Genomic DNA, 11890 nt, shown 5'->3' with positions numbered 1-11890 from the left:
CCTCCACGCGACGACTGGTGGTCCTGCGTGTGTGCAGGCAAGGGCAGCGCTTCGGCTATTTAAATAGACCAGGGCAAGTGCAACACCAGCAACGGGCAAGAAAACAAGAGATGTCGCAGAGAGGCGATGGTGGTGCATCCCTCTGTGCTTGTCGCTGAGGGTGTTCCCACCATCGCGGCCTTGCCACATCTCTTATGGAACGACACCAGAAGTGGCGGTGCAGTGGGCGAGCAGCGTCGCAAAGACGCTGTGGTGGTGCATGCCTCCGCGCATGCCGCTGGAGGGTGCACTGCCACAGCGTCCTTGCCACGGCTCTCAACGAGGCGCTACAAGACCAAAGAGAACGGGAAGCTAAGTATCTCATTTTGGGTACTTGGTTTTTTCCCTTCAGTAAACGCTGGCTTGCTAAGGTAAGCTCGGTCCTCGTGTTGCCGGAGCGTAGGAAGGATGCTAGACGGGTGAGGACGCCCCCCACACGTGGTTCGGATACGAGAAGGACAGAGCCCCTCCCCAGCACACTAGTCTTAGGCAAAGAAGCAAATAAAAGTGGCATTGGATATATTGAAGCTTGAGCAAAACAAGTTGACAAATAACACTTGCGGTGATAAGGGAAAGCTAACATAAAAAGTTCTAAGGTGCCATGCGCCACTTGCAGGAAAATGAATAAAAAGAACAACAGGCAATCATGCGGGAGGTGCTCCCGGGGCGGCTGTGTCGGTGTCGGGTGCATCCTCGGCATCGGGGGCTTTCCTCAGCAGCGGCTTCGTCTTCATCGACCTTGCCCTGCATCCGCACCGCCATCTCGTCCACGACGCCCTGCACCGCTTCCCGGTGGGTCTTGGCCTCTTTCCTCGTCCGACCAGGCGTCGAAGACCAACTCAAATGGGAAGTCAGGGTGGGCGGAGTGGACCCGGGTGAGAATTTCCCCGGCAACCTGCTCGGCCGCAAGGCTGACTTGCCGGTCCCCGAAGGCTGTAACACAACTCCGCAGGCCGCTCAGCTGGCAAAATGAAGTCTGTGAAGAAAGAAGTGAAGCTGCCCATGTCTGCCCCATCGAAGAAAGCCACAGGGATGTCAAACCCCTGCAGCGCCTCCACCGCCGAGTCCGCCAGCTTGGTGCATGCACCGTGAGCCTCCTGAGCCTGCAGCTTGTGCTCGCGGCACTCGGACTTCAGTCTGCCGATCTCGTACGCCTTTTTGGTGTTGTCGTCGTTGATCAGCCGGAGTTCCTGCCGCACCGTGTCGAGCTCGCCCTGAAGAGACGAGCCGGCATCTTGGGCAGCCTTGAGCTGCCCCGCAAGTTCGCGCTCCCGGGAGCGGGCCTGGTCCTGCAGCTCCTTCTCCCGGCACGCTGAGGCTTCGGCTGCCGTTGCAACGGCCGTCTCCAGCTCTCCGACCTCGCGGCGGAGGCGCTGGATCTCTAGCGAGTAGCCGGACAGCAAGTCCGTCTTCTCCCGGAGACACCCCTAGAACGAGTCCAGAGCCGCCTGGTGCTCCTCCTCGCTCTTGGCGTGTGTGGCTTTCACCAGCTCGAGCTCCCGCTGGTGCTCTTGCTGGAGATCCCACAGCTGCTGGAAGACTTCCGCCTGCGGCACCCCCTCCACAGCAGGCGTCGCCCCGACTTGCTGCAACTGCTGGAGCTCCTCCCGGAGCCGCTGCAGCTCGGTGCGCTGCTCCTCTGCCTCCCGCCGCGCCGCGCCCAGTTCCGCTACCACGCGGGCGTGGTGCTGCTGCGTCGTTGAAGAAATCAACGAACATCCGCTGTTCTTGCTGGACGTTGTCAATCACTTGGTGTCCCTGTTGGAACACGCTGGGGTCGAAGGTAATCCGACCCCAAGTCCGCCCGGCGAGTTCCCCTGCTCCCGGGCTGAAGGCGGCTCTAGCGGAGGAGGAGGACCCTGCAGCGACCATCTGTGATCCTGAGGGCGCGTCGGGATTTGACGGCGCGCCCCCAGCCTGGCCAAGCCTTGCCGCTCCCTGCCCATCCGCAAGGGCTGGCGGAGGCTGCTCCGTGTCACCCGCCTCAGATGGCGCCCCCTGCGTGGCGTCACCTGCGGCAGCAATCACGGCCCCGGCGGGTGCCGTGGCCGATTGCTGAAGGCCTCCGACGGAGACAACCTCTGCTGGAGCATCATCGTCGACCTCGCCAGTGAGGTCGATTACCCGCACCTCTGTGGGCGCGGGCGCAGTCGGAACCTCCCCGGCAACTGCACGAAGAGCACCTAAGTCAAGTACGGGAGACGGCGAAGATGAATAAAGGAAATATGGGAACTCGCACGTACCTGCCGCCAGGCCAGTGCCCTGCGAGCTCGAATTGGGGACCCTTGGGTCCCCAGCAGCCGCGTCAGCGGCGTTTGCATCGTCACCGCCCGATGCCGGGCGGGGCTTCTTGGTCGGGGCCGCCGGCGACGTGCTGGTCTACTCCCGCTTCCTCGACGAACTGAAAAGCACAAGAACAAGTTAGTCGGGCACAGAAAAAATTTGTGAATTCAAAGGCGTTTTGGACAACATTGAACTTACCCTGTTGGTTTGACCTTGAGCACCCTGTCCGCCAGGATGCTCCTCGCCGGAGGGCCGCTTCGCGCGGGGGGAGCTGTCGGAGCCGTCGGGGTGGTCGGCGTGGCTATTGCAGCCGCATCGCCGCCGTTGGAGGCCCTAGCCCCCGCGTCGTCGTGAGGCTCCTGAGGCTGTGGGCTGGCCTCCCGCCTGCCCGCCCGCTCCGCCGCGGACTGCCTCACCATGGGGACGTCATCTTCCTCCTCCAGCGTGACCCCGCCGACTGCCGGGGGAGCGTCGTCGTTGTCGCTGAGGTCTCCTCCGACGCGAAGCGAGGGGTTGTCGGAGTCCAAGCCCTCTGCCTTGGCGGAGGCCTAGCCTTGGCCCCCCTTTCCCCGAGTCGGCAGCCGGCTCCTTGCCCCTCTAGGTCCTAGGCTGCGGGGGGGGGGGGGGGGGGAGGGTTCCGCCGAGGGGTCCTCCACGATCCCCCACTCGTCGCAGAGTGGGAGATCCCGGGCTCCTGGGTTCGGGATCACGGCATGGAGCGGGTGCGCTCCAAGCGGGGGCAGCCAGTAAGGTTCGTCCTCGCCGGTGATGCTCTTCACCTAGAACTGCACTTTTTCCGGAAGGAGGTCCGTGCGCTGCAGCCGGGTCCGGTCGCCGGCCCCGTTGTACATCCACGCTGGATGTGAGCGCCGCTACAGGGGAGCCACGCGCCTCCCGATGAAGTGGCGCGCCCCATCCGTGTCCGTGAGCCCAACCACACGGAGCGCCTTGATCTTCTCACAGATTGGGGCAAGCTCCTCGTCCTTCTGGTCGCGGAGCGTCCAGTCGTCGGTGCCCTTTGGAGGCCCGAGGGGCTCCTCGTGGAACTCCTGGAGCTCGTCGGTGCGCACCCAGCACTAGTCGCGGTGCCACTCGTGCTCGATATTTTTCTTCCCCAGCTCGATGAACTCCGACTTGATCCTGTCGCGGAATTGGATTACTACCCCCGAGGACAGGGGAGCCTTCTTCTCCACCCTCGGGTAGTAGTAGTGGAGGAATAACGCCATCGACGGCATCACCCCCACGAACGCTTCACAGAGGTGTAGGAAGACGGCCAGTGTGAAGAACGACGTGGGGTGAAGCTGCGCCATGATGAGCCCGTAGGTCTCCATGATGGCGGAAAGGAAGTACGAGTGTGGCGGCATGAACCTGGCAAGTATGAACCTCCCGAAGATCCGAAAGTACTGCCCCTCGCGCTCCGCACCGACAGGGAGAACCCGCGTTGGCCCGTACTCATTGTGCTTGGTGGCCAGCGCCAATACCATCTTGTCGACCCCCTCGCCGTTGTACCCGGGGGAGAAGAAGGCAAACTTAGCCCGCATTTCCTAATCCTTCCGGGCCCTGTCCGACAGCTCTTTCTTGCCGGCCTTATCGTGCTTTTCCCCTTTGCTGGTGCTCCCCTTGGGACAGTTCTGGCCCTTGGAAGACATCGGCGAAGGTGGAGAGGTGGTTTGGTTGGAGTTGGGGCGCGGGGAGCTTGGGAGGAGGCGATGGATGGAGCGAGAGACAGTGGGGAGTGCCCGCCGCCGGCCTTGGGTATTTATCGGGGCTGGCGGACTGCAACAGACACCCCCACAATCGGCAATAAAGAGCCCTAAAGAATCGGAGATTAAGAGGGGGGTGCGCGACGTGGCCTTAACTCTCTGGTGATTAAGGGGGATAAGGCACGAAATCGTGCGCCCGACCGTTTCGCTCGGTGGAGTGGAACTATAAATGCGGCCTGCAAGGCCGGGTGCCAGGAGGGTTCCCCCTTGGGACCCACGCGTCAGATAGAGCGTAGCCCGGCAACCGACCGAGGATAGCACTTGCTGGGAGCTTCAAGGCTGCCGGCCCACGCCCGAGGGCTACTGTCGTACTAGTGGCCCACGGGGTCCCACTGATACGGGACGCGTGGGTCGCCAGTGACGAAGCCCCGTCAGGAAGACCTCCTGGGAAGCGATGAGTCCAGGAAGCCTGCCTTGAGGAGGCGACCCTCGGTGAAGGTGAAGCTAAGGGCCGAGTGCAAGAAGCCCCCGGGAACCCCGGTCCCGGGAAGCTGAAGGAATGCCTCCCGGCAACTAGCAGGTGCGCTAGCCGGGTAGGGGCACTCCAGCAACCCACGCTCGGGAATGCAGGCGAGGCCCGCAGAATAGTGAAGACAGGACAAGACGGCGGGCGCAGTGCATTTAATGCACCGACAGGAGTCTTATCAGCAGGCCTAGTCTTGCTTAGCAAGGCTAGGGCGACTCCTCTACGAACCATTTTTTCTACCGTGTACAGTGGACTAGGCGCTGCATGGCGTTCAGCATGGATGATCAAAGTTGTATTTCATGTGGCTGTGACACACGTCTGGGAAAAGTGCCACGCTGCATGCATAGGCACCTATGGTATCCCCTTGTCTATAAAAGGAGGACCGACGCCACCGATCAAAGGGTTGGACCTCGGTTCGGTTCGGTTGGGTCCAGTTCAGCATTCACCCAAGTAACTAAGCCCTTAGAGGGTCGAGTAGAAAAGCCCGGGAACTCCCCGACAACCTGTAACACTCATACTAAGGAATACAACTCCAAAGCAGGACATAGGGTATTACACCTCCGGGTGGCCCGAACCTGGGTAAACTCTCGTGTCAACACTTCGTGTACATCGTCATGCCGGCGATCGCCGAAGCGATCACCTCGCCCTCCACCGAACCAAAAAGGGGTGCTCCACATCCCCGGTGCCGGAGACCGGCGCTCCGACAGATATAAATCCCTAGGCATCCAATTATCACGCCACACTCGCACCTTACTCCCTGTACCAATTCTCCATATCATACCTTTTTTCAGTAGCTCAAGCCCATATGCAATGGGTTGCCACGTCGACGAGGGGCGCCCCGTGAAGACAGCATCAATGATATTCCCATGTGGATAGTATTAGCTTTCAACACCTGGGCACAAAGGCTGTTAGGGTTCTCGATCAGCCACCATGCCTGCCTCGCAAGGAGAGTCTGGTTGAAGATACGCATGTCCCGGAACCCAATACCGCCTTGCCGCTTCGGCCTTATCATTTTATCCCACGCCATCCAGTGTGTTTTCTGTTTCCCGTTTTCTGCTCCCCACCAGTAGTTCCTTGTCATTTGAGTGAGATCCTCACAGACAGAGAAAGGCAGCTTGAACACCCCCATGACGTAAGTGGGTAGAGCTTGGGCAACAGCTTTAATCAGTACCTCCTTCCCTCCTACCGATAGGTGATTATCTCCCCATTGCATAAGTCATTTCTGGAGCTTAGCCTACAGGTTCTGAAACTTACTTCGGTTAACACGACCTTCAGGCGTTGGCAAGCCCAGGTACTTTGATTCAAAGTCCACTTCAACCACTTGCAACGTATTCCTCATTTCATGCTTGGTCTCCTCCGGACAGGACTTGCCAAAGAACATGGAACACTTAGCGGGATTGATGAGTTGCCCCGTCCCTCTCTCATATCTATGGATGATATCAAGAACCTGCTCTGCTTCCGCATTATCAGCCTTAAAAAACAGAAGCGTATCATCGGCAAAAAGGAGGTCAGAAATTCCTGGAGCCTGGGCTGATAAGCCATCCGCGACAAATAAGAATAAGAATGGGGATAATGGGTCACCTTGCCAAAGTCCGTGAGATGGTGCAAACGAATCCAAGGGGGAACCATTGAACTTAACTGAGTATCTCATAGTTTTGACGCACGTCATGATCCAATTGATCCATACGGGCGCAAATCCCATCTTTTGCATCGTGCACTCCAAATATCCCCAATCCACCCGATCATAAGCCTTGGACAGGTCCAACTTGTAAGCACAAAAGCTATCACCGGCAGCTGTGTCCGTCTCGATAGAATGCATACATTCAAAGGCTAGCAAAGCATTATCAGTGATAAGCCTACCTGGGACAAAGGCGCTTTGATTTGGAGATATGAGCTCCCCAAGTATAGGCCGGAGGCGGTTCACAAGACACTTAGCCACAATCTTGTACAGCACAGAGCAAAGGCTTATCGGCCGATAATCTTTAAGAGTTCTAGGCTGGTCCACTTCAGGAATCAACACTATAGCAGTTGTATTGACATCCGCCGGCATCTCCCCAGTTTCAAAAAACGGGCGCACTGCCTTTGTAATCTCCTCCCGCATAATCTGCCAATTCCTCTGATAAAAACGGGTAGGAAATCCATCCACACCAGGGGCTTTAAGTGGTCCTATCTGGAATAAGGCATTGGAAATTTCATCATCGGAAAAGGCCTTGCATAGTTCCTCATTCATCTCATCTGAAACAGAAGCATTAATAAGATCAAGAATTCCAGTGTAATCAATCTCCGGATCCTTAGTGAACAGCTCCTGGAAGTAGTTGGTAGTCATAGCATGCATCTCCTTCACCACTGCTGTGGTGGAGCCATCCGGACGATGGAGTTCCTTTATTCTATTTTTATGAGCCCGCCAGACTGCTTTGCTGTGAAAGAATTTGGTATTCCTATCTCCTTCCTTGAGCCACGTAATTCATGATCGTTGCAACCAAAGCATCTCCTCCGGTATAGGAGCTCGTTCATCTTGTCCGTCTCTTTCCTTATCTCTGCCATATCAACATTCATGGCCATCAACTCTTCCAACCTTGTCCGTGATTTCTCGATGGCCTTTATCACATTCCCAACTTTTTTCACCGACCAGATTCTCAGCGAGCCCATGATCCCCTTCAGAGCAGAATGAATTTGGCCCAGATCTTCCTTCTGGCCCATCCGTTCCCATGCACTCTAAATGACTTCTGGCAAGCCTAGTTCACGCTCCCAGGCGATTTCGTACTGCTGGCACCGCACTCGTGGCCGATCGTCAGGCTCTGTTAAAAGGCAAACAAGTATGGGACAATGGTCAGAACAAGGTGACACCAGATGCTTAACAGTGACTGAATTAAACCTCGAGCGCCAGGGAAAGTCAGCCACTGCCCTATCAAGGCGCACTTTAACATTGTGCCTCCCTCTCTGTTTGTTATCCCAAGTAAAAGGAACACCTGTAAATCCCAGATCATATAAGCCACACAGTTCTAATGTGTCCCGGAAAGCGAGCATCTGGTTCTCTGGCCTTAAGCTGCTGGAGAAATGCTCAAATTGCCACATTGCTTCATTAAAGTCCCCCACAACAAGCCAAGGCAAATCACATCCAGCCTTTAAATTCTTCAACAAGTCCCACATGCGATGTCTATTCTCCACTCTTGGTTCTCCATAAACACATGTAAGCCTCCACATATCATCATCAGTAGAAGAGCGAATATAAGCATCAATATGTCTTTCACTCATAGACTGAATATCAACTAGTACATTTTCATGCCATAACAAAGCAAGACCTCCACTACAACCATTACTACTCACACCTTCAAAACCTCTAAGACCTAATTTGCTTCTCAAACGCCTAACTTTCTCTTTTGGTTGTCTAGTTTCACACAAAAACACTAACTCCGAGTGACTCGCCTGTGTGAGTGCGAGAAGGTCACGAACTGTCCGAGGGTTCCCCACCCCTCGGCAGTTCCAGCTTAGGCAATACATTACTCCTGACGGGGTGCCACAGTTGGCCCCTTCAGTTTGCAGTAGCCCCAAGACCGGCTGCTTCCAATTCCGCCTCACTCTCCTGGTTACTATCTCCAATGATGACATCCTTCTTGCCTAGATCATCCGACACTTTCCACTTCTTCGGCATCCCACCGACAGGTTCCTGGCCCTTATAGGGAACCAGGGGTAAGTTGCCAGTCAGGGGTTCAAACACTGCACCTTCTTGCTCCTCAGCCGTTCGCTTCTTCCCCTGATTGTGCCTAGAAGAAATATCAGTGGTTGAGCTATAACCCCTGCTAACATCCCCCTGCAACTACTCACGGAGTGGGGGTATCATGTCAGAGGAGCGAGGTTCCTGAGCACTCGCGGCCCTATCAGCTCTGTTGGTTCTGCGGTACGGCCCGGACCCCTTCTGCTTGTTACTTGCCGAGCGCCCCTTCTCCCACCTATCTACCAGCTCCTTAACATGAGACGGTGGTGGAGGCACCTCCTCATCTCCTTCGTGAACGCTGAGGTCATGAATTTTGTTGGACAGCTCCTCATCTGTCTCGTTCTCACCCGTGTACTGCTGCTGCTGACCCGCCCCTCTGGTTGGGTTGGCACGGCTTGTTGAGGAGCTAGAAGCACCAAAGGGCAACACCAATTTGCGCCGAGTAGTTGTAACATCCCAGAATTTTCCTATTTTAGAATGTTAAATAAAATAGTTATTTTAAATAAAAATATTTGCTTTGGAAATGTTTTGGGTTGTGAATTCTGAAGGATTTGAAATTTTTAAGACTTATTTAAATTTTTCCACACCATGTTTGAATATTCAACAAAAGAGTGGATTAATATGACTATCCAAATTATACAACATGGTTGGGACATTTATGTAAGTTCAAAGTTATCCTATTTTGGACCCATATGCATCTTATGATTTCCAACGGATTATTCTTTGCATCTAAATAAATCCTACGTTCTTTTTGAAGGATTTATTAGCACACTAAGTTTCCAATTTGGATGTCATGACCATTTGAGAGCATCTTTGGAGTATTTGAATCAATTAGAAATAATTTCCGACATTTATTTAAATGTTAAAGTAAGAGAATAATATGACTTCCTCAAGTATATGGTTGGAAAACATATTTAATGATTCGACTATGTTTTTCTCGATATTTGCTTTGTCGTGTTCATTTTGTTTCTGAGAGGAAACTATCAAATATTCGAGAAGAGGATAACATGACATCCTCGTGTGCAAATGTTATTCCAACATTTATTCCGTCGTTGAGAGTGGGATAACGTGACTTCCCAAATTATATATAGTTGGAAACATTTCCTATGATTTCAAAGTGAGTGATTTGGTGTTATAAAGCTATTTGGGAATTTATTGAACCATATAATTATTATGAGATTTTATTTGGAGTTTAACCCAATGGGGTATTTAGTTAAGGAAGGGTTAGTGCAAAGTATGCCAACCCAATATGTTTATTGGAATTTAAACTAATTTTTGAAACAAAGGTTTCATAATAGATTTCAAAATCTATTTTGTTTATTTCTTATAAAGCCTAATGACATTTATATAAGCAAAAATATTTTTACTTATTTTATTTTGAAAGGATTCAAGTTCTAAAAGTTCACACTTTGGAGGATTTGAATTTACAAATTTACTGGAGTTTATTTGAACTTATTTGGAGTTAGGAATCAAAAGTTATTAATAAAAACAGAAAATGGAAAAAGAAAAAGAAAAAAAAAATGGACCGACCCAACTGGGCCGGCCCATCTCCACAGCCAGCGAGCACGAGGAGCTCATGCTTGTTTTTCCTCCTTTGCAAAGCACGTAAGAAATCCTCCTTCCATATTTTTTTTTTCGATTTTTTTCCTTCCCGCGCGTCTTTCTTTGAAAGGAAACCATCCCATCAATTCTCACCATCCCGGGAACCCATTCAGGAAATCAATTTGAAATTTCCTCTCATCATCGCAGTTTCCAAAAAAGACGCCCCGAATGCCGGCCGTCGACATCACGCGCCCGATCTTCCTCCTCGGCCACTATAAAAAGATTCCACGCGCGTTACTTTGAGCCTTTGCCTCTCCTCTCCCATTCCCATGTAGAAAGTTTGGCCTCAAAACCTCTGTACAGTCGGCTATGTCGACGTTTTCCTCCGCCGGTCACCGCCACCATTGTTGCCGGTGAGATCACTCCGAACCTCCGTTCTTCGATTCATTTCACCGGTAGACTCACGTGACCCTTATCTACCTTTTTGACAAGGTTTCGTGACCTCTTGATGCTGTTGGCCGCGCCGTCCCCGACCCCATGCCAAAGCCGCGCCCGGAGCTCCGCCCGTCGCCATCCGGAGACACCCTCGACCCCGAAAACTGCGTCACGGTGTCCGCCTCGACGTCTTCCACGGCCCCATCGAACCCTACATCGACATCATCGCCGTCCTCCTTCAACTCTGGCGAATTCCGTGTCTTTTCCGGTGAGAAACTTTTCAGCCGCAGCAGTTTTGATTAGCCATGTTTAGAAGCCCATATCTTTTGATCTGTGTATCATTTTTGGCCGAATCTTTCTGTTGTTGTTAGAGCACGTCCTCCACTATAGATCATGTCAGTTTTTATACCCCGTCTCCATGATTTTCAGTACGGCATCTTCGTTGGAAATTGCTATTCACAGTATGCTGTTTCTGGATTAGCCACCTTTCGAAATTAATATAAATTGTTCCATTGATCCATTGATCATCAATTAGATCATGTTCTACACATTAGTGTACACCTTGCACAACTTAGGATTCATCTACAGAGGTGCATCTTCAATCAAAAGTCATATCTGTTAACACTGTCACATCAGTTAGCTGTCTTCCGGAGTCTATATCTTTTGAGCCATTTCTCCAAATTAGATGATTCTTTCTGTCATGTCAAGACTAAATCCAAATATAAATCCTAGATAACACCTTTCCAAGTTCATCTACACTAGTGAATCGTCGTTGCAAAACAGTACCTTCAGCAGTTTCCCACACTTAGCCAATTCTAAGCCTTTAGTTACAGAAACTTTGTTATAGATTAGCCTATTTTGTAAGCCTGTATGTTTTGACTCACAACTCCTATTTAGGTTAACCAGTGTCTTTTGAAAGCTTGTTAGATCTAGTTTAATTCATCCCATTGGCCCTCTGTCTTTTGAAGCCATTAGTACCAGTACATTTTCAGTATAAGTTAGTGTCTTTAATCTGTCAGAATCAGACCAGCCAAATTTGCAAGCCAGTAGCTAATTCTCTGTAGATCCTTTTGGGATGAGACTTGTTGGTTTAGCAAGTACAATCTCAATACTGTACAGTAGTATACTTTTCATCCCATGTTCTGCCATTTATCACCATTTGCCAAACAGCCAAAGTATCTAAGTTATAACAGTTCCTAAAGACTTAAATTCCAGACTTGGCCACACTAGTCCATGCCCAACCGAACTTTGTATCTGTTAACACTGTCTTATTGATTAGCAATGTTCCAAAGCCCATACATGTTGATCCATATTTTCAAACCAGTTCATTCTTTTTGTTGTGACAAGAATACACCAAACTCTAATTTCTGGACCACTTTGTACACCTTCCAAAGTTATTCTACAGTAGCTCATGACCCCTAGAAAATTGTATCTATTAACAGCCCGTAGGTTACCAAATCAATTCCGTTCCAACTCCGCTTTTGTCCCAACCTTGTTCTTACCTCTTAGATCTATGCCTAGGATAGCCTAACAGTAGTTAGGTACGGTTTAATTTAAACTTCGTATATTGCTTTGGTTCTTTATTTGGAGTTATGATTTGGAGTTCTCGAATAGTCATTGCTTTTCGTTCTTCGCGATAGATTATAT

The 11890-nt window shown here is 51.6% G+C and overlaps 1 protein-coding gene across 1 annotated transcript; it reads right to left on the bottom strand.

The window, feature by feature from the left end:
- Nucleotides 1–5338: 5338 nt before the first annotated feature.
- On the bottom strand, nucleotides 5339–6886 carry LOC104584175. Its single transcript, XM_010238333.1, has 3 exons — nucleotides 6239–6886; nucleotides 5806–6022; nucleotides 5339–5733 (listed from the first exon to the last, which is right to left on the bottom strand). The coding sequence occupies exons 1-3, from the start codon at nucleotides 6884–6886 to the stop codon at nucleotides 5339–5341; spliced, it is 1260 nt and encodes a 419-aa protein (XP_010236635.1).
- Between the last annotated feature and the right edge of the window lie 5004 nt (nucleotides 6887–11890).

Source organism: Brachypodium distachyon, chromosome 3 (assembly GCF_000005505.3).
Source record: "Brachypodium distachyon strain Bd21 chromosome 3, Brachypodium_distachyon_v3.0, whole genome shotgun sequence".
Taxonomy (NCBI): domain Eukaryota; kingdom Viridiplantae; phylum Streptophyta; class Magnoliopsida; order Poales; family Poaceae; genus Brachypodium; species Brachypodium distachyon.
Note: the sequence above shows the minus strand (reverse complement) of the source record. Positions and strands in the feature narration are given on the sequence as shown.

Excerpts from the sequence above, each read along its gene's own strand:
- LOC104584175 (XM_010238333.1), bottom strand. The coding sequence starts at position 6,886 with ATGCATGCTATGACTACCAACTACTTCCAGGAGCTGTTCACTAAGGAT. Across the intron at positions 6,023-6,238 it reads AAAAGATGGGATTTGCGCCC|GCTGATAATGCGGAAGCAGA; the intron begins GTATGGATCAAT and ends CTGTTTTTTAAG. Across the intron at positions 5,734-5,805 it reads TGAAGGTCGTGTTAACCGAA|GAGGGAAGGAGGTACTGATT; the intron begins GTAAGTTTCAGA and ends ACCTATCGGTAG.